The sequence below is a fragment of the Panthera onca genome, chromosome F2 (genome assembly GCF_046562875.1).
Source record: "Panthera onca isolate mPanOnc1 chromosome F2, mPanOnc1 haplotype 2, whole genome shotgun sequence".
NCBI classification, from domain to species: domain Eukaryota; kingdom Metazoa; phylum Chordata; class Mammalia; order Carnivora; family Felidae; genus Panthera; species Panthera onca.
The window spans coordinates 52,680,264-52,708,251 of record NC_138356.1 but is presented as its reverse complement, the minus strand read 5'-3'; the positions used below and the strand labels follow the sequence as shown (position 1 = coordinate 52,708,251).

At 34.9% G+C, this 27,988-nt stretch overlaps 1 protein-coding gene across 2 annotated transcripts in view; it reads left to right on the top strand.

The window, feature by feature from the left end:
- The window catches only part of ANGPT1 (angiopoietin 1), a 242,241-nt gene that overhangs the window by 168,403 nt on the left and 45,850 nt on the right, over positions 1 to 27,988 (top strand). For both annotated transcript variants that reach the window (XM_060611147.3, XM_060611148.3), the window contains exons 5-6: positions 17,271 to 17,398; positions 25,903 to 26,004. In XM_060611147.3, coding sequence (XP_060467130.1) covers positions 17,271 to 17,398; positions 25,903 to 26,004 — 230 coding nt within the window. The remainder of the gene's footprint in view (positions 1 to 17,270; positions 17,399 to 25,902; positions 26,005 to 27,988) is intronic.

Below are 27,988 nucleotides of genomic sequence, written 5' to 3'. Positions count from 1 at the left end.
ATATGAAAGTTACCAATAACTATTGTGAAGGAGAAAGAATCTTTATTGTTAAAGGCTTTTATTAAGATAACTTATGTTTAGTCCTGTGTGGAGAAGACCTAACCAGAACATCCAGGCATATTTATTCTGGGGTGTCTTTGTGACAATGGAAGTGCAATTTTTTTAATTCCAGTATAGTTAACATATATCGTTATATTAGTTTCAGGTGTTGGAAATACAAATTTTTAATATGATTGGAATATCTGGAGCCATTTGACCATTGACAATATTTACGCCTATGTGTCTTCAGAAAATATTTATCCATTTGCCCAGCCCCACCCAACGATTATTGAATGAATGCCTCTGGGTGTGCTCATCCACTTCACGCAGATCCTCTCCCTAGCCTCAGGAGGGCTCTTCAAAGTTTGAAGCTTAAAGTCATCTTCTGTAGTGGTGCTTCGCTAATCAGCCTTTCTCTGAGTGAAGAGGCAAAGAATCGTAAATAGTGATGAGTGAAAGAGACCACTTCCATCTGAAAGCTATGGTTGTCACTAAACTGTGGCTTATGTGACCATTCACATGGTGGTTCAGTGTGCATATGCAATACACAGACTCCTTTAATTTAACAGTGGGCTTGAGTTATATGAAAAATTAGCTCTATTCCATGCTTTCATGTATAGATACGAATATAGATGATAATTCCATCTGAAGTGATCTTGTTTTAAAGACATTTCACATTTCTCTATTACACTCCATTACCTTGAATTCTATCTCCTTTAGATAGTCTAAACAAGTCCTTCATATACTTTGTAAAGAATATATTTAAACAGTAAGTTCCCAGAGCTCCATTTGGGTGTACTCAGAAATGTGATTGGGAAGGAAAAAACCTGCTAATCAGTCAGCGCCTGCCAAAACCTTGAATTAGAGTCCACTGGAAAGAAAGCATGGTATGATTTTGCCAGAGAATTTTAATAGAGCTCATGAGTGTTTAGAAATTAAGTATTAATATGAGACATATCTATTCTCATATTGAACTGAATACATTAGGGGGAACATTGAAAACATATTTTTCTTATCATCCTGAGACTTAAAGCACATGGAGTTGAGTATTTCTTTCTTTTTTTTTTCCATGATGTTAGAAATATCAAGCCCTGGTGATTCTCACAGAGCTCATATGTCTGCCTGCTTATCATAATTTCACTTCTTTTCTGAGTATTTGTCTAACAAATATGTCTTTAAACTTTTAGAGGCATGGGTGGGAGTGACTGCAAAAGTAAAATTCCTGGCTGGGTTTGGAGTTTGGGTGCAACGTCAGGCAACCAAACATCTGTTCGAGAAACATTTATTAAACAATTATGATCCTAATAGATGCTACCCATCACATACACTCAGGGTAGAAGAAAAGTAACTATATCTCTTTTATCATATAGCATATCCAAAACAAATAAAAATAATAGAGACAACTTGCCTAATACTTCTCTTGATATTTATTTTCCTTTTAATGATACAATCCTAAAATGAATTCCAATTTAATTACAGGACTTGTGATCCTCATGTAACTCTATTGCCCCATTTTTCCAATGGGTTCTGTGCTCTTATAACCATCGGTTTTATTTGCTTCTTGCTAATCTTTGTTTTAATTCTGTAGTTAAGCATTCTAACTAAATATTTGATCATTTAAGGACTCATAGATGACACAAAATGGAAATTCCTCTTATTGAGGTATCCATCAAGATTTTAATTCTCTGCATATCTTCATTTTCACTGGTGCCTTAATCTTCAGTTATGGTGAATATAAAATTTTAAATGATGCATATCATAATACTGGATTAAATATCAGTCACTAAAATGAATTTTTTTCATTCTAATTCTAAAACATATAAGCAAACCCTTTCCAAACTTTTGTGACCAACAACTTATTTATCAAATGGATTTATTATTTATCAAAGGATTATATGCACATATTCTACTTTTAAATTTAAATATATGCACGTACATCTAAATCAATATATCACAATAAATGCATAAATTTTTTAAAATATATATTTTAAAAATTCAAAGAGCATTCTTCTGAAAGCTTTTCCAAAATCCTCATGAGCTGTGTTAATGATAAAAAAGCCAAAATGTTTAATTGACTTTAAGGGTCCTCTGTTTCCAACTTGACCCAGTCACTTCTGGAGATGGCCTGAACATATCACTACAAAGTAAGAGAAGAAATTTTTAGTGCATTTTCTCTGTCATCGGCAACTAATTTAACCTTTATGAGGTGTTTCATCATTTTGTAAAGTCAGGATAATTGTGTGTACTTCTTAGTGATAGGGAAAGGATTAAGTTAGGTACTGCATGTAAAGGCAAACAGCACATGACATAGTTGACTCATTAAACTTTAGTTCTTTCTTTCTCTTCCAAGTAACAAGATTCAGTTAAACACAAATTTATTAAGTGCTATCTATAAGCAAAATTTCTTTCATGGAAATTGTCTGAACACAATGCTCAAGAGTTGAGAATCATCCAAACTCTTTCTTTTAGCTTTTGTTTTCTTGTCTAAAAGGGGATCATAATGCATACCTGATGAGTTTATAGTAAATTAAAAGACATTTTTATGAAACATATAGCATCAGTGCCCATCCATAGTAAATGCTGAAAAAATTGTAGTTTTATTTTTATGCCTTCTAAAGTGCTTAAAACTCACTAAAGTTACATGATAAAAACATTCTTAGGAAGTGCCGGCTGGAAATTTATCATTTCCCCAAACATGTGTTCGGCACAGGAATTGTGAATCCATCTTTGCACATAGGGATTATTTTTGTTTAGTTTCACAGAACTTTTCCTACTAAAATATCTAATGTCATAAGATGCATTTAAGCTAAGTACAATTTTTGACAAACACATTTTCTTAAATAATTCACCAACCTGTCCTCTTCTTGTTCCAAACAGGCAATAGTGGTGTTTTAGGCAAATAATCATTTCAAACTGAGTTGCATCCATTTTGTAAGTCTTCTGGGTAAGACACTTTTTTTGTCTTACCTTTGTCTGCAGACATTTGGTCACATTTATTCTTAGAAACATTACCCACTAAAAAAATATTGCCCTCAATGTTATCATAGCGTCAAAACTTAGCTGATTGCTTCATGGTTTTGGCAATTCACAGTTATTGCTGGACTTAAAAAGTTTACATTGATAATGGCATGGAAACAAGGCTTTGCATTCTTTTGGGAAGGATAGTCAGGGGCTGTGACTGTCAGACATTCACCATTCATATTTCTGTTCAGAAGTGATTAAACCATCGCCACATACATTGAGCACACACAAGGGAAACATATTATGTGATCAAGAATTTAATTCGTAACAGTGCACTAAAAAAGAAAGAGAGTAAAAAAAGAAAATAGTATTTAGCCTCCACCCTCCACCATGGGCTGGTTTTCTTACTGTCTAAATCAGCTTGGAGCATACTCCTGCTATACCAAGGTACAATTAATAAATTTATCCATTCACTCAAAAATAGTTATACAGCAACTGTTATGTTTCTTATTCCCTTCTGGGTATAAGAATATTCCTCTCATCCATTTCTATTTAACAAATATTTTTTGAGTTCTTGTTATATAGCAGATGGGGTTTGGACCACTGGGTAGAGAGAAAAGATGTAATTCAGTCTTTAGCGTCAAGGAAACTAGAGTTTGGTGGGGAGAGAGACAGATAAACACACAATGACATTTCATAAACGTTTGGTAGAGGTGAGGCCAACATGCCAGGACACTAGTGAAATATACAAGAGAAATATTAGAATCATGACAGAGACATGATGAGGGCAGAATACAGCATCTACAGTCTTCTTAAGGATGTTGTTGAGTGCTTACTATGATTCAGGCATTGCTTAAACTTTATGTGTATTAACTTAGTCCCCACAATAACAGTATGAGGTAACTACTATGGTTCATCCCATACCTAAATGCATAACCTAAATCTCAGAATCAAAGCCAGGAAGACAGTGAAATGTGGAGTTAGAGAGGTAAACTGAAGGAGATCAAGGAAGCTGCATTTTTTTTCTCTGAAAGCAAAAGGGGGTCATGCTAATATATGAGGACAATATTGACATTTGCATTTTAGAAAAAATTACCCAAGTCACATTGTAGGAAGAATGTATTGGAGAGTTTGTAAGCTTGGAAGTAGAAGGACCAGATAGGTGTGTTTGCCATTTTTTAAATATTAGCAAATATTTGGAGAGTAAATACAACCTTCTGAGCCCTTTGCATATATTAACTCATTCAGTTCTGATAACAGCTCTTTAAGCATGTGCCCTTATTAGCTTTATTTGACAGATAAGGAGACTAAGCATAGAGAGGTAAATAATTTCTAAATATCACACTGCTAGCAAACGAGCAAGCTGAGATTTGAACCCAGAGTCTGATTCTCGAGCCTGTATGTTATCTAATATACTATGATGGGGAGGGAAGAGAAAGAGTTGATAGTGGTTTTCATCCGATTCTCAAAAGGATCCCCTAGGAGAAAAATAATGAAGTCAGATTCAAAGGGGGAAAATGGAAAGACAGATGGAGGGGAAATTTGTGAAAAAAGAGAATCAGAATCAACAAGAAATAAAGACCTATTAGAAATAGAGTCAAATATAACTTTTAATTTTCTACTTTGAGTAACTGATGGGATGTTGATGACATTCCTTAAAATCAGCAACATGTAAAGAGAAACAGGTATAAGGGGGAAACATAATGAGTTTAGTTTGGGGCATATTGACTGAGGTGACTATGGGAAATTAGAATCTGGAAATCAGAGAAATAGGAATATGGAATTCAAGAGTGAAATCTGGATGACTGCATAGACTGCTGTGTCCTCACAACGTAGTAAGTCCGTGCAGCAAATGAAATCATTAGAAGTGCATATAAAGCAATGACTCAACCATTTGGGGGGTTGTAGATCCACTCGAGAATCTGATGAAAAGTAGCCTACCATTCCTTCTCGCTTAGTGCAAACACTCAGGCACAAGCTTATGTGTAATTTCAGAGAATTTACATGGTAAGATTATGAACCCAGTTTAAAATCATAAGAATGTAAAATCAAAGAGAGAAAATTGAGAGTTCTGTAAGGGATGGCCAAAAAGAGACCAAAAAGAAAACAGAACTAGGGAGGAAAAAAACAGTAGTGAACAGTGTTATGGCAGAGAGACAAGACTGCTATGAAATGTCTTGTCTTAATGGCAAATAAGCAGAAAGACCAAAAAAAAAAAAAAAAAATGGCAGACTGAGATGTGAACTTAAACTGAGATGTGGAATGTGGCTTCCTATAGGGAGAGTTTGGTTGCATGTATGGCTCAATTGCATGGGCAAGAGCCTGGGATGCTTGGGTGTCTGACTCTTGACCTGGGCTAAGGTCATGATTTCATGGTTTGTGAGTTCAAGCCCCACATTGGGTTCTGCACTGTGCTTAGCATTCTCTCTCTCTCCTCACCTTCCCCTCTCTCTCCCTTTTCCTCCCCCTCTCTCTCTTTCTCTCTCTCAAAATAAATAAATACACTTTAAAAAATAAATTAACATGAGCAAGAAGAAGTGAAAGCAAAAAAATATTATCTGCCCACACCCAGCAGACTGGCCCATGAAAGGACAGGGAGCAGTGTGTGTTGGGATGTACACAGGACAGAGAGGAGTAAAAGAAACTTAAATACCGAGAGACGTGCGCATGCTTGTTTAGTTAGGTCCCTAATATGAAGCGCAAATTTCAAATTATAAGGAGCTTCTCATGCAGCTCATTAAAATAAAAAATAAAAATATAAAAAAACATCTTTCACATCATGTGAAGACATAATGATGGATACTATAAATTTTTAAGTGATCTAAATTATTTTGTTTAAAATATCTTTCCCAGAGGCTGATTGCCGTGGTATGGAACTTCTGATCATTATTTTCAGTCCTCTGGCCTTCTGAAAAGGGGAAATGAGGCATTTATTTCTTTCCCAGTGCTGAGGAGACATTTGGTTCTGTTCTCAGAACAGAATAATTCTACCATCTGAAAGGAATTTACCTCCCGTGTAGTGTCTATTGAGTTTGTGAAGTAAATCATTCAGTCAAGGGATGAGATAGTTTGAACTCCTGCAAGTCCCTTGAGTTAAGAATGATTCTAAAAACATCACAAGCAATGGGAGGAAATTAAAACTTTTTGAATGTCACTTATATAAACATTGATAAAAATAGAATATATCATTTTCATTGACTGAGTAAAATATTTGGGTTTTCGTTGACTACTTGTAATGCACAATTTAACATTAGGTAGAAAGAGAAAGAAAAATACAGGAAGTCATCTGCTGAACACCACAGTGAGCACTTGTTCCCATTTAATGAGGGAAATGCTTTATCTTGACAGAAAATTATATGTCAAACATTTACAATTTCCTTAAAATGAACCACACTTTCTAGCACTTCCTTTCATAAAACCCAATGGCTTTAAGGGGAAAGTGACTGTTTATTTTTGGAAATGGTATATTTCTCCTTTTTGATGGAGCATGTTATCTGCCTTTTGAAAAGTTGTAATTTCTGTGGAAAAAAATTGCGTGAATAGCAGATAGTGAAACTCATGATAGCATAATAAAAAATAGTACAGCCTTTGACCTCTCCCATGAATCATTTCAAAACCACATCTTTTGGGGGAGACTTGAAATTTTGTGGTTAATTCTCTTTTGGAATTAGAGTTTCAGCTTCAGAAACTGAACTATCACACACACACACACACACACACACACACACACGCACGCACACGCACAAAAGTGTTGCCTTGATGTTCCAACATTTCGACTTGAGTAAACTCCATTTCTTCTTCTATTCTGCTTTCATGATCTGATTGATTAAAGCAAAGAAGCAGAAAATATTTTTTTAAGTTTATTTATTTTGAGAGAGAGAGAGAGAGAGAGAGAGAGCGAGCACATGCACATGATCAGGAGAGGGTCAGAGAGAGAGAATCCCAAGCAGGCTCTGCACTGTCAGTGCAGAGCCCAATGTGGGGTTCAAACTCACAACCGGGAGATCATGACCTGAGCTGAAATCAAAAGTCAGATGCTCAACTGTCTGAGCAACCCAGATGCCTCAAAGCACAAAATATTTTTAATAGAATTCCAACTAAGTCATTTCCTGGACTCATCCACACTCAAGTTGAACTGAACAAGTATTTCCTGAGTCTAGGGATGTAATAGAGCAGTGGTTACTTATAGATAAGCTATGGTACTTAACGCTGAGTCCAAATGATACCTATAATTACCTGGAGAGAGAGAAAAAAATTTTATTAACATAATTTAGTACGTATGCATCACATCAACCATACAGTGAAACCCTCATGAAATGTCTTCAGCTTTAAGAAGGGAGAAAGATGAAATAAAACCTGAAAAATACAACAACTATATAGTTAAGCTTAAATACATATAAACAAAATAATATTGATTTTTAGCATTTAAAGAACCTTTAAAACTATTGATAAAAAACATTTTTAGTTTCCTATTGGAGCTTGTCATTTATTTTCAACTAAAGAATATCAACATCATAATTAAATACACTGGAATCTCATCTTACTACTGGCTTGGATGTTCACATTCTGAGTGGGACCATCTCCTATAAGGAATCACATTAATATGTGACCTACTAAGAGCCATGTATCTTTTTAATGAATTTATGATAAAGTTAAATAATTAAATTAAATACCAATTAAGCCAAACCTCTTTATTTATTTATTTATTTAGAGAGAGAGAGAGAAAGAAAAAAAATATGAGTGGGGGAGGGGCAAAGAGTGGGGGAGAGAGAGAATCCCAAGCAGGATCCTCGCTATCAGTGCAGATCTCAACATGGGGCTTGATCTCATGACCCTGAGATCATGACCTGAGCCAAAATCAAGAGTTGGACGCTTAATCAACTGAGCCACCCAGGTGCCCCAAGCCAAACCTCTTTTAATATGTGTGTTTTTTGTGTCTTTGCATATACTCATAATTATTTTAAGTTGTGAACATTCTGTTTTCATAGCAAGCATGAGTTCCTTTAGAGTAGTGAATTTGAACTTTGGGTTTAATTTTAAGTGGAGATTTGGTTCTAAAGGAAGTTTGTCCCATTGTTGTGGCCTCATATACACACTTACAAATGCACAAGTAAACTGAATCCCAACCATAATTAATCCTCCAGCTCATCTCCCTAGAGTTAGGTTACCTTAGACTGAGATGGTTACCTAACCAGTGTCTTGGATCTGCTGTGACATATGACATTTAGAGGGCAAGGCATGGTGGTCTAGAAGGAATAGGAATCAGGGCATCTGAGTTCTAGCCCCAGCTCTGCTGCCAGGTTGCTTCATATAAAAGTACCACACACCTTAGTGTTTGATGGCCTAGACAAATCCACACATTTTATGACTCATATCAATCATTCCGTTTCTTCTCTTGGTTTTGTATCACATCTGATGACTAGGGAAATCCCAACTTCAGAATACAAACTTAGCATGGCAATCAAGTATTATTTTTCAAGTATATTTTACTGTAAGAGTAAGAATCGAAGTGACATACCTCTGGTGACAGTCAGTCTTTATTTATTTAAAACTTGAAGTGTTTTGGTGTTGTGTTGTGGGGTTTTTGTGTGTGTCAGTTTTCAAAAGCATCTGGCAACTGCTTTCCATTTTACAGCATTGCCCAAGGACTTTCAGTCCGTTTTTAATGACTTTTGCTGAAATTACTTATTTGTCTACTTAAAACAAAACACAAAAGATGCCCTTTAAGCTTTCCCACATGCATGAGAAATCTTTTGTTCAAAACCGATATATTCCAGTCAGGCCAAAAACATTACATGGGAAATTAACACACATGAAACACCTGACATATTTTTGTTAATGGAATGACCTTCTGAACAAATGGCAAGGGTCATGTAGCACTTATAACTGCCCATCAGGGTGCCCAAAAGGATAACACAGAAATAATTTTTGTGAAAAATGAGTATTGCTTGTTTAAACAAAGGTTGTGTGTAAATCCATTTTCAATTTTCTATTCTTTTTTTTCCCCATTCTTTGCTATGTTAAGGGTAATATGCATTAAATATACATTCATGTATATATATATATATATATATATATATATATATACACACACACACACGTGTATGTATGTGTATATATATACATATGTATATGCATTAAATATACATTCATATATATATATATATATATATATATGAGTCATTTCACATTAGAAGAGCATTGGAAATTTTTAAATACACTAATCAAACTAGAGTACAAATATGTAGAATTAGCTTGATGCTTCATTATTCTACACTAAAAAAAAATACCATAAAATTAGCAATCTACCTATGGCATAAGGTGGTTTGCATGTCCACATAGATTTAACAGTTTATGCACTTTATGCATACACCTCAATATTATTAAAAATGTACATGCCTATAATTATACGTATGGGTAATATATTCTCCAGATAATTAAAATGTACCTCATTAAGTAGTAAAATGTTAAGAAAATTTAAAAATATTGTGATAGTAAATTTTCTGCATTGTTTTCATCTTCTCCTTTTTCGTAAAAAATTGAATAAAACCAAAGCTTTTAATAATTCATTATATTCAGCATGACTTAATTTGCATCATAATACAATGCCATTGAAAAAGTATAGAATTTGTCCCTCATACACTGCCCAAACTCTTCTCATTTCTTATTTTTGCCTACTTTTAAGATTACTGTCTCTTCCTCCTACACAAAAAAACCCTTTTGATTATCATTTTTGTTGTTGTTGTCTTCATGCCTTATTCTAGAAGATGAACACAAACACACTCCCACACAAATACCCACACATATGCTTACTCTCCCTTTCCCCACTAGCACGTCCTTTATACTTGTCACTTCAGCAAATAGTTCAGAGGCTAGAAGATCAAGTAATTAGGCTTGTGAGAATAGTGTCTAAGACTAATGGAGGTAGACTTTGGTCAGCACAATTTTTAGGATATAGATATTATGAAATCCAATGTAACTGCTCAGGCAACTCTTATTTCCTAATTCTCTGTTAGCTTCTGAATTTGTGGGCCACCAGTGCTCCACATTTCTGCTGAGAATTCCCATCTCACAGATAATTCTGCTACCTGTTCCTTTCTTCTCTTCTCAACAGTTTTTCTTCTTTCTTGTCTTTTCTGCCCCCTGTCACTCTTCCAGTACTTCTTGCTTCCATGAGAAGAGTCTGTAGCCATCCAGAATTAAGGCCTGTCCTGATTTACCCAACACCCTGGATATGACTTTGTCAGCTGAGATAGGTATTGCTGGGGACTCTGTGACAGATGAGTCACTGGAGTCCTATTTGAGTTTGACTTCACTCCAGGGGCCAGTAAGAAGTAGTTAAGATTCTTAGCTTTATAGTTAAAGAATCTCACTACTTAGAAGTTTTGGTGAAGTTAGAAAGCATCTCTGAGCCTCAGTTTCCTCATATATACAACATATTGATAAATATACCACATTAGGTATTTATGAGGACTAATGAAACAAAGCATATAAAACATACTTGGCTCACAAAATTCAGAGTTGAACACATAGTAAGTGTGCTAGTTACTAATAGTATGCCAACTGATTTTATTACAATCATGATTATTATATTTCCACCAAGAAGATGATGGCTAGTTATCTACAAAATATACACATACACAGAATAGGGTTGTTTTTTTTTTTAGAAAAAAAAATTTTAACAAAAATTTTAGTTAAAATTATAATGTAGCAAGTGAATGATGTTCAAGTGTTCTCTTATACCAGGATTAGAGGGACTGTGGGGAAAAGAATAGTAGATTTTTTTAAAAAGAAGCTTTTAGCTACTTACCCAAAGACTTCAGGTGTACTCTATATAGTACATATATACACATAAATACATATAATATAAATATGCTACATTAAACTGTATGTAATTGCCATTTTTGTAGGTTAAACCAATCATGCTGAGATGTCAACCCCCAGATATTTAGGTTCATATGCGTATCTTTTATATAAAATAAAGTGCCAACTTGGAAATTTTCAGTTCAGAAGCCTCAAGCTTTTATGTATTTAAGTAGCTATACACATGTGATATGTATTTATAGAGTCACTGGTAAGTTTTGCTCACCTTCATACCCACCCACACAATATTGAAATGTTGAATATTGCCTGTAAACCTTTTAATTTTCCACACCCTAGAAATGTAAGGTATTATCTTCTCCTATTTCTAAAAGTCCTTTCAAATAAATTAGGAACCTAGAGAGCATCTTCAAATGGCTTTTCCATGAGATGCCCACACACCTGGCTGAAAAGAACAGAATCTAATCAATCAGTTGTTTGCTTGTTTGCACCTTATCAGATATGGTGATTTACTTATCCATATGCTCAGTTAACTTCACTAACCTGTCACATTGAAAAATTATGGATTTAGGGTCAGTTCCTGTACTGTGCTCTCTGTAGTGATGATGGTCTAATAAGTAACATAAGGATTATCCTTAAACCAATAACTTGATCCACATATATTCTGATGTTTGCTAAATACTAGAAGTAGGAGTCATTAACCACATCTAAGATTTTAAAGGAATAAAGAATTTATCCCTTTAAAGCAACTTATTAGGAAATTAGTAGAATCAAGGCCTTCAGCTTTTTACATTGTTTTTGGTAGCAAAGGCTAATTGCCTTCTGTGTTCTGTACTAGGTTTCCTGTGACTCAGAATTACCAATTCCACATTCCAGGAAGTTTATTCTTGAGGGTTCATCTGAATTGAAGTGACCCTCCTCCTAAGCTTTATGGTTCTTCCCTCCAGTCAGCCCAGTGGCAGACATGCCATCTGGATTGAAATTCATTGGGCAAATAAAAGGCAGAGCCAGATAAAGTCAACAGTTGCTACAATCAGGGTCTCAGGTGTCTTATTGACTGAATGTTGGCTGGTGAAAGACATACATGCACCTGCTTGTGTTCCTATTCTTTCCCTTTAGATCATGGAGATTAGCCTATAGAGATAAGGCTAAATGAAAAGAATGAATAATGATTCTTTCCTGAGACTTTCTAGATTTATTTGCTGATATTGGTGTGCATAAAGTCTTTAAATTGCCATACCAGGCTTTTAAAATTAAGTTCAGATAAATGTTTTACACGTTTTATTCACTCAACTGTTCTCTCTTCTGGACAGCCTTTCCCAAGCTTACCTGACAGATAGAATATATTCTCCCTAAATATTCCCAATGAATTTGACACATATATCCAAAATAAAAATTGTGCATTATCTCTCTTTGGTGCTGTAGTTAAGCTGCTAACATCATAGCTCTAGAAGCTGTTGCTAGTCATCTTGTGACCAGGTAGAGAGTCATCAGCTGAGTCAAAAAGAAAAAAAAAAGGCACGAAACCAGTTCCTGTTCACATTCTTTGAAACCTGGTTATGCTTTACCTAAAACTCGGTTCTAGATTGTTTATGATTGAATAAATTAACTTTTTGCTTAAGGTAGCTTGAATTGAGTTCTCCTCTACATGGAAGGTACTAATCATGGATACAGCTATCATGAGTTATCATGGAAGACCTACTAATGAAAGACCTACTATGTATAGTAGGTCTTGTAGGTCTTTCTCCCATCACACTGTGATTGCGTTAAGAGAAGATTGTGGTTTTCTTATGTTTGTATCTTTACTGTCTAGGAAAAGTCATGCACGTAGAAGATGTTCAATCAATATTTGTTGAGTAAATTAATATAGCATAGATTAAACTAAGAGGGGACAGGAGGCAAGCTTTTAAATTGAAAAACCAATTAAAAAGCCACAGTCTATTTGTTTTATATTTAGGCTTTCATTATTTTTTAACTGATGGCAGCTGAGGGAGAGTAGTGGGACTAGTTAGGAAAAGAGAGAACACAGAATTTGGAAGGAAATATTAAGCAACATTAAGCAAATGAAAGTTGAGGTAGCAGTAGGAGCTGCCCAATAGACAAACAGAAATATGGATCTGGAGGTCAAGAGAGATGCAAACATACAATGTCAAAATGCTTATATCTTAGAAAGCTTTTATGTAGGAGTTTGAAGCCATGACAGATAGCTTGCAAAAAGAGCAAATGTATAAGAAATAGAGATCTGAGAGTAGAATCTAGTCAATATGTATATGGTAGGTGAAGAGAGGAAGGGAACTCAATGAAGATGAAAGGGAAAGGACAATTAGAGAATAGTAAAGGGACCAAGAGACATCAACACAAAAGGCAAGGGAAAAGATAGGCAAAGCCGGCTTCTGTAGTATGGGTGAATAAGGTGGAGGAAATATCAAATGACTTTGGTCTTCTTAGTAAACCATAAAACAAGGTCATGTATAAAGAATGAGAGATGAGAGAAGTAAGATTTAGCCCTGGAAAAGTGGAAAGGTCTGAAGTACACTTTTCAGGAAGTATAATAGAAAATCTATTAGAAAGGACCAAGGGTTTGACCGAGCAGCATGGAGAACATAGCTGCATTTAGAAAACACGCATTTGGATGTCATTAAATAGCCTCATTTTAGTGTTTGCCATCTGGAAGCAGGGGTGAGAGAATGAAAAAATGTCCTTCCTTGAGTTGGAATTTATCCATGCAAGGGATTAGTAGAGGAAAGGACAGTGGGTGGAGAGCACCAGAATTCCACCTGAACTGTTTTTAATGCCTGACTCTGTGATAGAAGTTAGGAAGAAAGGAAAGCAAGGAAGGCTTAGTAAGGGACTGATAGTAATGGTGGGCATCCAGACTCAATTAGTGGAAAGACAGACTAATTAAGAATTAAGGAATGGAAGAGGAAAAGAAAACAGTGTGTGATCAAAGAGGGAACTTTTAGATATAAAGATTAATTTTTTAATTCATGCTTTTAACCAGTCTGTTATTATAAAAAATTTAAACTACTCTGACAGATAGATTAACACCTCAATAAGGTTTCCAGTTCACTCCCCCTGGCTCTGTCCAGTTGATGCTTGTTATATCCTCCGCCACCATGTTTTCCATATCCATCTCTTGTCACTTACCATGAATTCCTCCAGATATCATCTTCTATTTTTATTAATTTTATTATTAATTTATTTTTTATTAATTTTATTAATTTATTAATTTTTTGAAACTCAAGATCTCCTATAAAAATGTATCCTTAGTTCTGACACTTGTAATGTTCATTAAATTCATCTTTTTATTGTTTTCCTATGTTTTAAAATGTTTACTATGTGCCCAGTTTTATAATATGTAGCTGTACATCTCTAGTAATTAACAAAGAAAATAATTAGTCATGCAAATTAAAGTTATGGAATTAAAACCTTTATTAACAATGGGTTATTAAATACATTTCATCTGAAATAATCTTTAAATTTTAACTGTTCAGAGGAAGTTTATATATGCAGCAAGATTAGATTACCTGGTTTTTTTTTTAAGACTTTAACAATAGTATGATGTGATGCAGTCGATGAATAAAATAAACAAGTTAGCCAACTCTGACAAGGAGAGGCCAGTTCAATATAATCCTAATGTAACCAATCGATTGTAACTCCCTAATATTTGGGCAGCTATAATGTTGGATTTGAGGGTGGAAGATCACCACTCCATTGGCTAGACTTGGTGGCCTTTCCCAGCCTGCTAGTGTCCCTTCTATAAGAGAGAATAATAATGTAGTGTTGCCATTAATCATATTATTATTATTACTGTAACATTAATAATAACTACCACTTCTTCAGTTCTTAATATAATTCAGTCACTCTGTTCTGAGTAACATAATTCATACACTTGCCTCGGAGACATGTATAACTGCTCCACTTTGTAGTTTATAGAAGGGACCTTTTCCAAACAATAGTATATAGTACAAATGTCAAAGGAGAGCTGTGTACAGAGCTCTTAAACTGATTTTAAATCCTTCAATACTCTAAACTATGGCCTGGATCGAGCTTTCAAGCATAATATTTACTAATTAATAAGTAATCAAATATAAGAAGTCCAATTTTTCTGGAAAGAATGACTATTTCTTCTGCAAAGAGTGTGTTTCTATTTTTCAAATAGAACTTCATATTTCAAGAAAATGAAATATCTTCATAAGGTTATGTTGCCATTGCAACAACAAGAACTCCACAGTATAACCATAGTACTATCTGTACATTTTATGGTGGAATACTCAAAGCATTTTTCCAGTTATAAGACTTATATTCACGGTTTGGACATCACTTTTATACGATTAGTTTCCGGAAAAATAAAGTAATACTCAACGTTTTTCTTTTTTCTGTTATTGAAAATGTGTGTGGGTTTCCCTTTTCCCACACAAGGGCCTCTTCACCCACATCTTCCTGAAATGGAAAAGAAAAGAGGAGTGGGTGACAGAGAAGTGGGAAGGGTGCATATTCTCACTGCATAACTAAAGGGAGAGCAGGAAGTGGTCTATTCAGTAAGAGAAGCATTTTCTCCTTAGATAAGTGACTTTCTCCATTTCTTACCCAAAAAAGAAAACTGGGTTTACCGTTGAATTCCTCTTGACCACATCTTCCTGTGTTCATCTTCACAAAGGAGCTTAAATTTTTTTGGCATTTCTTTACATCCCCCCCCCCTTTTTTTTGCATCTAATTTGGTTATTTTCAACTTTTTTCAACAGATTAAACATTTGGAATTTAGGGAGGTTTTGTTTAGTAGTCCATTAACTTAAAATAAGCAAGCACAAATGAACTGTGTTGATGTTTTTCAGAATATTACCTTTACATAACCCATCAACACACCCATTACAATTAAAGAGGGCTTTTGAACAAGCATTTATATATTCATTTTAAATTGCTATTTGCATACATTCTGTGCAGTGCTTCTTCACTGTCATATGAATGTGTAGTCTTCTGATTACTTATTCTGTGTTGATATTGCAGCTGTAATTATTTATTAAGTAGGCAAAACCATTAGCACAGATATGAGCTATACAGAAAACCATGACACTATTAAAAGTTATAATTCTGTATTTTTGTTATGGTAGTGTATCTGAGTGGATGTTTTATTTCCTTTAAATATAATTATTTTTGAAAGTTTGAAGTATTTATACTGAGATAGTCATTCTTTGCACCAATTTAGACTTCCTAATTAATCACCTATAATTACCTATAAATTAGTACATTACCTATAAATTACCTATCAGTTAATAACCTCATGCATCTTACATTTAAATCAGGCTAGTGTTTTAGATTGTTAGAGCATGTAAAATCAATTTTAAAACATTTTTAAATAATATACCTTTGATATTCTCAGTATAAAAGGCCATCGTGACTCAAAGTGATTGAAAGCAGGTATTTATTAAATAACATGAGACTTTAAGGTCAAGATGATAAGATAATCCTAAAAAAAACTTCTTGGAGGGGTTAATGCAACAAATTACTAACATATATATTTATTAGAAAATACTAATTATAAATATTTTATACATATGCCATGTGTATCTTTAGCAAAGGACTACTAAATATGAGTCATTTTTGTATTTTTATTTCACTAATGAGAACTTCATAATGGATGAAGTTCAATGAATAAACTTAAGTTCTCAGGAGAGCCTCTCTAATTAAATTTCCTTTTCCATTTGACTTCCACCCTTCACTGAACTCTTCCCTTATATAAGTTCATTTCAAACCTTACTCATTTGTGTTCTTTTATATGTGTTTTATTGGCCTGATAGTTTAACTTCAGGCATTATATAAAAACCAAAGTTCAGTTCCCTTTTGTTTCTAGGTAAATTAGGTTAGAGGCTCTTTTCTACTTTCTAAATCTAATTATTTAAAAAAAAATTTTAAATAAAAATTTCTAGGAGCTTATCAGTCTAAAGCCACAGAAAAACAATACTACCTACTTTAGCATTTTAAACCTCCATACTGTATTTTTATGTTTGAATTTGTGATCTTTATCTCTTCCTCCTCCAAAAATGCTCTAGCATTTTTTAAAAGTTTCCTATGAAATGTAGGTGAGAACATTTTAGAAATTTTGCAAGAAAATTGACATAATTATTGCCAGTTAGAGGTGTTACACCATTACATCATTTGTCCCTTGAATTGATATTCTAGAAGTTATAGAGAAAAACAGGATTTAAGTAATTAAGCAAAATATAAAAAAGTGTTCAGTTAGAAATGGCTCTACAGATTTTTCCATTACTTTTGTAATTTTGTGAGTCAGGTCAGATATATTATTGTCTTCATGATTTATTTGTGGGTAAATGCAATATTGACATTTGTTTGGAGGAAATAAAGGCTTGCTTAGTTATAGTTGGAGTCCATTTGGGTACTAATGGTACTGATATTCTTGTTCACATATTGCAATTTTTTTTTTTTTGCAGTTTTACTAAAGGGAGGAAAAAAAGAGGAAGAGAAACCATTTAGAGACTGTGCAGATGTATATCAAGCTGGTTTTAATAAAAGTGGAATCTACACTATTTATATTAATAATATGCCAGAACCCAAAAAGGTAAAACCAGAAGTGTTTGTTTACGAGATGTAAAGCAGATCCTAGTTGAATTGCTGAATAATCAGATTGATTTGTGGGCTTGTTAAACTGAAAATATATATGCCTGAGCTATTTTCTCCCAAAGATACTGTTTGCCAGGTCCATAAAAGATGAAAACCCTATTGTACAGACCTCCCCCAACCCCACACCTCCTGTCCCTCTTTCACAAAGTTTTCTATTTATCCTCTGTTCATTTCTGGGATGTCCCATTGCTCATAAATGCTTGCCTTGCATAGATTACATGTTGAAGTAGTATGCACTTCAAGTACATGGAGAAGAGTTAGGAGCAATCTTCAAAGCCCCAAGGACCCAGATGGCACATATCATGTACAGTCCAGATGCTTGTAGAGGGGGAGCCAGGGTCATATAACTGTTTGCAGAATCATTGCTCCTATTAGGGTGGGAGAAACGTATTCTATCTTAACTCACAATCTTGATAGGATTTGCTTTTCATGTTTACCTAAGAGTAGGTTGGATGATAGGATTCATCAGTATGTTGAATAAGATCCAAAGTAAACTTTGAAGCAAACACTATGTTCCTGCTGTCATATCTCCTTTATATATGCTTTTCCCCTATTTATTCATTAAATCATCCATCCATTCCTTCACTCAATACATATTCAGTGAGTGTCATTCATCAGTCCCTGCCTAGGGACACAATATAGAACAAACAGATCCCACTGTAGTGGTGAAGACAGACAGTTACACAGATAATTACAACATACTGTGGAGATGTAGGGATTGAGACAGTCTGTTTGAAGCAGAATATATGGAGAGCCTTGAGGAGAGCCATGCTCTTTGACATGTAAAAGCTTTATGTAGCCCAAGGTGCCAAGAGGGACCCAAAGCTCCAGGAAGACCACCTGCCTTTGTAATGTTCCATGCTCAAAAGATGAAACAACTTTCCTCTTCTCTTTGCCCCACCTAAATTACCAGTCCCATGTCCTCATTTCCTGTGGATACTGAGCAAGTGTTCTTAGAAGGCCTTTCCTAATTCCCTCAAGCAGCTTTGAATGACTTTCTCACCAGCAGGGTTCTACAAGGCAAGGACTGTGCCTTTTTTGTCTTTGATTTTCTGGGACCCAGCACAGTGTCTGGCACATAGCAAGTCTTCAGTAAATATGTGTTTGAATGAATGAATAAATGACCTTCTGATGATAATACCAACACTTCCATGTAGTATACAGTAAGTCAGTCTAATTTAGTCTTCTTGATTATTAGTCTCTTTCGATGGGTGAAAGATATGCATCTTAGAGACCAGTGTGCCAGATGTTACATCATTGTCAAGAGCAGAGTCTGGACTCTCCCAACATCCTGTCTCTCCTCATTTCAGTAAGGATTAGTGGTTGAAGTTAGCTCAGTGTTTTTTGTTTTTTTTTTCCATTTCCTCAGACAAAAATTTCTTCTAAAAGAGTCCTTTCATGCTGTTCTATAATGAGGAAGTGGGGGGGGGGGGGGGAGTTCCATACATTGCTACCTGGGCCACCCACCAAAGAAGTTTAGTTTCACCTGTTTTTCATTTGGGGCTTCTGTGCAAAACCTCACTTAAATTAAGTGCTCCATGGATTAAAAGGGGGAAAAAAACTGTGAGGTACAATGGTGACTCTGGTAGTAAAGAGAAGAGGGTAACTTATTGTAATGGGAAACATTTTGAATCCTTTGGATCTTATGATAATGAAGCCTTCTTACTATACTTGCTGATATCTTAAAAGAATACTTAAGCGTAAATTCAATTGGTATTGAATTTACACATGTATACACATCCACATACTCACACACCATCCATAGTAGTGTTTAAGTGTATCAGAAACTGTCCTGGGAGAGAGGAGTGGAGCTAACAGAAATACTCTATAATTTACCTACAGTATTCCCCAAGACCTGAAAGAATCCCCAAATTATTGTCAGTTCCACTAAAATAGAATTTGACTATAACAATAAAGTTATCTAAAAATATTAAGTGACCTTCCTTTAGACATCTAATGATTCTATGACATATATGAATATAAAAATAAAACAAGTTTTAAGGTTTTTAGATTAACATTCACACTTTCAGAATCCTTTTCACTCTATCACCCAGTACTGTCACATGGCCCCAGGTTTTGGCAGAGAGGACATTACAAATAAAGTTTTGATCATTTCATGTATTTTAATTCATGTATAACTACCAGCAGTTTGAGATACAAATGATGCACAGGCTATTTCAGAATCACTGCTCCTGTTAGGGCGGAAGAAAAATATACTATCTTAACTCATAATCTTGAACAAATTTGCTTTTAATATTTACATAAAAGAGTGGGTTGGAGAATTCAGTTCACTAGTTCACTGGCTGACTTCTGTGTTGGTTTCATCAGGATAGCATGATTTCAACCTACACCTCTGCAAAATGGTGGATTTTGCATGTGATGGAGCTTCAGGGTTGTTCCTGAATAAATTACATCTAAAATATTAAATTCACAAGTGCCAAATATCTGCTTAGTCAAGCTTTAAGGTTTGGGCCTAAGAAAAAATAATAGCCTGAGCAAGTTAGCAATAATATCAGTATAAACGTATAAGAGGCAAATTTTTATCACTGTGGAGACAGCCCCAGAGGAGGGAAGTTCACATGTTGTCTGGTCAGGACTATCATGAGATTTTAGTTTTATTGGAAATATCAGAGCATAGTGAGAGAAAACGATCACTGAACAGAAAGGAGAAAGACTTGGGCTTTCTTCTTGACTTGGGTGTTCCTTCCTTTGTTTTATTTTTTCCCCTTTATGATCACAGGTCCTCTCACAAGTACTAATGCAGTTCTATTATGGAAACTTTAGATTGATAAACCTGTGCTTTTTCATACATAGCAATTTTTTAAAATCTCATTTAGCATGGCATTAGTAAGAAAAATTATTGTATGACTTTTCCCTAGTATAATTTAGAAGCTGGTCAATACAGGAATTCAAATGCATTCACAGTTTGCCAGGTCTATTCTAAACACTTTAGGTGTAAAAACTCATTTGTTGACTCTTTTCAATAACTCTATGGGATAGGTGCTCCCATTGTCCCTATTTTAGAAAAATAACTTGCCCAAATCACATAGTAAGTATCGAACACAGGCTTTGTAATAAAGGCATCAACTCCAGACAGTATCTCTTGGGGGCAGTGGGGGGGGGGGGGGGGGGCGGAGGGGAGTACAGCGGAGAGGGAGCTAAGATAATTGTGTTTGTTTTCTTGGTGACTAAAGTTGCACCATTTATATTTTTTTAATATGAACCTATGTGAGTGACACAGGAGAGGGTTTATTATCATAAAATCGATTCATGTTCTGATTATAAGCCACCCTGCTCCTTTCTACCTTATAATCTCACTTTGTTCTCCTATGTTGATATAAATCACTGGAATTCTCTTATAAAAATGCTTGGAAAATGCATCAGATGTTCACTCTTCTGAGTAGATTGTGCTTTGTAGATCTAAAATTCGGTGCTACCTTTGGATATGCTTGGCACAATCTTTGCTTATTGTAATGCTTGCAGAAACTCTAGCTCTAGCAAGGGTAAGAAACTTAAGGCCAGCCTATAAAAATAAAACAAAAAGTTCATATATGTAAGATACGGGATATGGACCAATCAACAAAATTGAGCTATTAGGCAGTTGACACAAACTATTACAAAGTGTTCATCTCTTAGGCAGAGTAAGAGTTGCAAGCATACAGAATTGTTTTATAGTTATTTTTCGGACATCACTCCCTTCCAAGAAATAATGTCTGCAAAGATCAGTGTTATCTTTTCAAATGAGATGTAGAAGTCAAAGGCAGTTTCCTAGGACTATTTAATTTTTCAAGCAGATAAAATATGAGGATCAGATCATTCATGTATTTATTTTTTAGTTTTGTGTTTCTAATGACTGTGGTTATTTTTCTCTCTGAATTATCTTCAATGCATAGTAGTAGGAAGTAGGATTTTTCCCTTCATTTCATGAATTTCTAAAACCAAATTCTTTATAGCCAGTTTAGTTTAATCCAAAAAACCAAACCATTAAATCATAACTCTGCTTATTGTAAAATATTAAAAATTTGTTTCTGAATTATAAGTCCCCTAATTCTTGGGAAAGGACCATAGCAAATGTGTTGAGCCTCTTTTTATTTAAGTTTATGGAAAAATAATTAACATCCTCAAGCCTAATCATTCCAACTTGTATGGAGCATAAAACCATAAGAACTATGTGAATCAAATTTCCTTTTTTTGTTTGGGTTTAAATCTCTGTATTATGTTAAAAGGTATTTAATGCTTGAAAGCTTTGACCTTGCCTGGGATAGGAGCCAGTTCAATCTTTTCTTGGATAGAGTTAAGCCCAAGTCATATGATCAATAAATACAACAGGCATTGTAAATGTAGTAGGGCCCTTGTCTCCAGGAAGGACACCACCAGATAGCACAGACCACACAATATTGGCGAATGAACTTTTCAAGTCGTTTCATGTCAAATCTTTTGAAACCAACCACCTATTTTCTTAAACTTCATCTGTTAAGCATAGGCTTTTTTGTTTTTCTTCTGACTAGAAATAACATGTTTGGTGTTTTTTGTTTTTTGTTTTTTTTTTCTTGGCTATAGTGAATCCAACTTTTAAATAGATATATAATAAAAAGTAGCATGCTCAAAAATTAGTGGTGTCAATATTATTATATTTATATTAGATATTATATTACTATATTAATTATAAGTATATAAAATATATAAACTATATTAATATAACATTATTCAGCTGGTAATCATAAGGACAATTTATTGAACTGCCATGGATTTTGACTTTGTACATTTCATATTCTTATTATAAACAATAAATTGTATGCAATGGTAATTATAATAGTAATCTATAGTATGATATGTAAGATATTACAGAAAATATGTGCTGTAATATGTAAGATATTATACAGATTATATAATGCATAATGTAAACACATACTATCTCCTATGTAAAATACATCTATGAGATGAGAGTAATGACAAAGCCTATTATGTGCCAGGCACTATTTGAAAAATTCTACATGCACTGACTCATTCAGTCTTTGCAAAGATCTAAGCGATAGAGAGAAAAGAGTGGAGATTTGAACACAGGCAATTTGGCACCCAGGTCCCAGCCCCTAACCAATATGTGATTCATCTCTATTGTGATCATAGTCCACAATGGCAACTATTATCATTGCTGTTATTATGAAGTCAGAATAAGAATTGTGGAGCATATGTCCAACCTGTTACCTTCTCTGCACCTCAGCTTCCAACCTAGTAATCTGCCTGAGTAACCTCTCTCTCTCCATGTAGCTCTGACTCTCTCTGGTCTTTATCTAAGAAGTGCTTGTAGAACATCTTAACATTCTCAAGTTACTGAATACATTTGTTTAAAAGGAAATTTCTTTGTCTAAAATTTGTGAATGATTTTAAAACTTTGTCTAGGCTTTTAATAACATAGATAATAGTAATAACAAAACTGTGAAGAATAGTTTTCTCTACTCAACATATATTTACAAATGTAGTTATTCCTTTCCCTGAGTATATAAGTTTGCACACACAGTTTAGCAAACTTCCAGGCAATCAGTGTCCATTAAAAAATAAAAATCTGGAAAAAATTCTGGCAGGGTAAACCAATTAAGGCAGGGTAAAACTTTAAGAAACAAATGACACTAGGGGTGCCTGGGTGGCTCAGCCAGTTGAGTGTCCAACTTCGGCTCAGGTCATGATCTCGTGGTTTGTGAGTTCGAGCCCCGCGTCGGGCTCTGTGCTGACAGCTCAGAGCCTGGACCTTGCTTCGGATTATGTGTCTTCCTCTCTCTCTGCCCCTCTCCCGCTCTTTCTCTCTCTCAAAAATAAATAAACATTAAAAATTTTAAAAAAAGAAACAAATGACACTAGTTTCCTCTAGCGAAATGTTTCCTTGACACTTTCACTTACTCTTATTAAATATCACCAGTAAAATTCCACCTTGGCCACTTGAAGCACCACCTGTGCCTTCTTTAACCTGTGCCATCTGGATTTTATTATCATTGGAATCCTGCAGTTGTCTCCTCAAGGTCACAAATGACTCCTTCATTTTAAATTTAAGTGTGCATTTTCTTAATCCTTATTTCTCTTGACTTCTCTGGAATATTTGATTAAGTGGATCACTTCCCCGAATCAAAATCTATCCCCAACTTTCACTGCATTCTGTTGATCAGGTTTTCCTATTTTATCTTTCCTTCTTGCATCTTCATTTATTCAACAGATACTCATTTAGTACATGCTATAGGCTAGGCCCCGTTCTAGGCAGTGGAGACAGTGACAAATAAGATGAAGTCCCTGCCTACCTAAAGGTTATTGATGTATTTTACCTCCATCAACCCATTCTTGGATCCTTCTCCTTCCCCACAGATACATGTTTTTCCACCTTTTACTTCTTCAAATAATCCCTTTTCATGCTCTTAGCCACTGCTTTTAAACAGATTACTCCCAGTATAATTTTGAATTAGGTAGACATGAGGTTCAAATCCTAGATCCAGTACTTCTTATTAATAATAGCCATTAGTAAGTTACTGAAACACTCTAAGCACTGTTTTTTTCATCTGAAAAATAGAGATAATAATCATATCTATGTCATTATTGTGAGATAAGTTAGAAAATACGTATATAGTGTTTAAATTATCTAGCACTTAACAGCAAGCATGCTATTGTTATTGGTGATTGCTTTCTTATTCCTTTAGTCTCTTACCCATACTCTTATCCTTGTGGTCAACCTCCACTAGATCGTTTGCAGCTGTTCATTAAACCACCCCCTCCTTTTGGATGACTATGCTACCTCAAATTCTATGTGTCTTTTCTTGTATGTTAGCTCTCCACTTAAATTGTTCATTTAGATCACTGTCTGTATCTTCTTCAGGTCACTAGAGTTGAAAATTATGAACTCCTACATCTCCATAAGCCTACAGGAACAATCACTATTGAAACTTTTAGGCATTTTGAGGACAAGATCCAGTTTTTCTTCATCATAGTATACCCAAGTGTAACACAGAATCAATGCCCCAAAATGCTGTTTGAGTAAAAACTAAGTGAATGAATCAGTTAGAATTGGGGAGGAGGAAAGAGTAGCTAGAGGTTGGGTTGAGGCCAAAGAGTGGGTACAGATTGGTTAAGGGATTAGTAGAAGGGGAACCTTGGGACAGGGAGTGGAATTTCAACTTATAATCTTGGATGTGGGTCAATTCCTAGGGACAATAAAGATACACTGATGGGTGACTGTTGTGAAATTAGAGGAAGAGCCCTCTGGAGAGCAGTTTGCTTAATTTATATGCTCCCAAAGAGGCATCTGTCTCGTAGTTCCTTTCACTTTGAGGAAGTACATGGACAATTTGTCCTTTGAATGACAGTTGTTGCCATTGTTTTCATACCCCTTAGCCATTTGTGCTCCAGACTGAGGACTTCAGGGAAAACGCTTGAGGTTTTTCCTTTACTCAGACTTATCACTGTGCCCACACAGCCTGTCTGCCACTGTTGCATCATATCTATACCTTTAGCCAGACTCCACAATGCATTAGCGGTCAACTGCCAGGGGAATGGTGTTCTCCATGTCTAGGACCTTGAATAATCAAACTGCCACATCCCCACTACATCAATTACAGTGATTACTCTCTGAAGATAATCCTGTTACAGATATGTTTCTCTCCCTGGGTGGACTCTGGGGGAAATGAATCAATTTCTAAATAAATACTATTGTTTTAGAGTAATTGAAATGAGTATAAGTCTTTGATAGCATTGGCTAACTTTCCACAGGGGGAAGAAATGCTTGTCACACTCAAAAGGAATATAGTATGTCATATTCTCCTATTATTGTTCATGACAAAAGTTTAAGCAAATAATATGTTCTCCATATGCTGTGGACCAAATTTTGCCTCTAATGTAATACTGAACCATCAAGACTAATGATTGTAGTATGTAACTATACAGGAGTTAATGTGCAATGAAATATGTAATAGCTAAATATATATGATTTTTAATTATCTTTTCAAATCCATTATTATTATTATTATTATTATTATTATTATTATATCACCATTTCAATTAAATATTTAAGAATTCTGAGTCTTATGTTTTGGCAATAAAGTGGTCTGTAATTTTAGAAACCTAGATAGCATTTTTTAAAATTGAACATGCTTAAGTGCCTATTACCATTCAAGATAAAACTTCTTAAAAATTTTTTTATAATCTGACACTGAGACAATTTTCAGCTCACTGATTTAAATTTTTACAGGCAATTTAAGTAATATGATGGAACGTAATCAGAAACAATTCTAATATAAAACTAAATACCCAATAAGATAGCTAAACCAAGATTTTTCACATAGTAATTTTTATTTAATTTATCTGTGGGCCTACCTATCCTGTTTCTGGTTTTGAAACATATTTGATGCTCTTTTCTTTAAAGCAGACATAATTTTCACTTGACTTTGTTCTACCTATCTCTATCAGGTATTTTGCAATATGGATCTTAATGGGGGAGGTTGGACTGTAATACAACATCGCGAAGATGGAAGTCTGGATTTCCAAAGAGGTTGGAAAGATTATAAAATGGTAAGATGGAGGAATTTAGTTTTTTGATGTTTTATCATGAGGTTACCTTCACCACACTGTGTGATAAGCCCTTGTACTTTTAGGTGTTTTTTCAGTTATTTTAAAAATAAAATGATACATTAGTCACATTATTTTTATTAAACACAAAACACTCATAAATCATTTTCAGTAAATGATTTCCATATGTGCATCAGAAAGAAAAATGTATTACTGAAATTATTTGGTGAACTGTTATGTATTATCTGGATTTGTTCCTGGTTGAATGAGGGTGGGGAAAGCTAGAACTCAGACCCAGGTTGAGTACATGATCCAGGTCAAAGGAGGTGTGCATGGCTCTGGATTATGGAGAGGTGCTTCCAGTGGCCTCACTCGTGTAGCTGGCAAGTTGTTGCTGGGTGCTGACTAAGAGCTCCTTCGTGTGGCTGGGTTGGGCTTCTCCCAGTATGGTGATCCAGGGTTATCAGACTTCTTATGTGACAGTTGGCATCCCTCAAGCACAAAAATAAATCTTTTTAAGGTTTATTAGACCCAGAAATGGTACTGTATCACTTCTACTGCTTCCTTTGGTTAAAGTTAATGAGAGGGCCAGTCTACATTCAAGATTCAAGGAGTACACAAGGGTGTGAACTGTGAAGCATGGTTCACTGGGGTCTCCAGAATTGTAACAGACATCACTGGTCACCATCACTATCATCGTAGCTAATCTTTCTAATGCTTAATATGACACAGCCCTATACATAAATTCTTATTCATTTTTTATATCAAACCTATTAGCTGTCTCCATTTTAAGAGGAAAGTCAGCAAGCTGGGAGATCAACTTTTTGAAGATAATATAGTAGATAGTTTATATTTTTTTAATCTTTATTTTTGAGAGAGAGAGAGAGAGAGAAAGAGAGAGAGAGAGAGTGAGAGTGGGGGAGGAGCAGAGAGAGAGGGAGGCACAGAATCCAAAGCAGGCTCCAGGCTCCACACTGTCAGCACAGAGCCCGATGTGGGGCTCCAACTCAAGAACCGTGAGATCATGACCTGAGCCAAAGTCAGACACTCAACCAACTGAGCCACCCAGGCGCTCCTATAGTAGATACTTTAAATAATGCACAATCCAATAGTCATAGAGTCAATGCCTACTAAATTAACTATTAAAATCTGCTGACAGAATGTCAAGATGCAATAATGGAAGAGGCTTCCATTTATGGACTAATTCCATAATTTACATCTAAATGTTCTGGGTAATTCTTGTTTTGACTAGCTTTTGACAAATTCCCCTCTCAGAAGGTTAAAGAAAAGGTGAAGAGAAATGTATGAGTCTAAGCTCTGTCTTAATATTCTTATAGAAAATGTGTGAAAACTGTAGCTAATAGACATCACACTGTACACATTAGTAGGTTCATAGTTGGTCAAATGACAGTTAAAATGATTTGAATAAATGAAGGGCATCTCTTGTGGTGTCTCTGTGTCTACTATATTTATTATCAGATACATAGTTGAATACTCTGAATGTAGGTTAATAAAGTTTAGAGTTATACAAAGTTGGAACCTTAATGTCTTCAAAAAAGCATGAATTCAAGGTAGAAAGGAAAGCTACAGCCAACAAGATAGAATTCTACAGAGATAAATGTAGTCTTCCACCTAGACCAAAAATACACAAAATTAAGTAAGAGTATAGGATGAAAGTGACAAATTAGCTTAAGAACCTGGTATTTAAAGGATGGATAGATTTACCTGACTATAAGCTCATTTTGTGTTGTTAGCTATTAAAAACCAAGACCAGTGTGCTCAGTCTATTTAATAGTTTATAGTCTCAAAAAATGCAGACTCACTGGTGTCTACTGTAGTCTGATTCCATCATTAATAATGCTTTAAGTTCTTGTGGATTTTGAACAAGTGAACTTATCCTATAAGGTGCAAGCACTGAATGGATGGGGCTGTAACCTGAAGGGAAAGCAAAGCATTTAGGTATAAACTGTCTGATAGCTATTTAAAT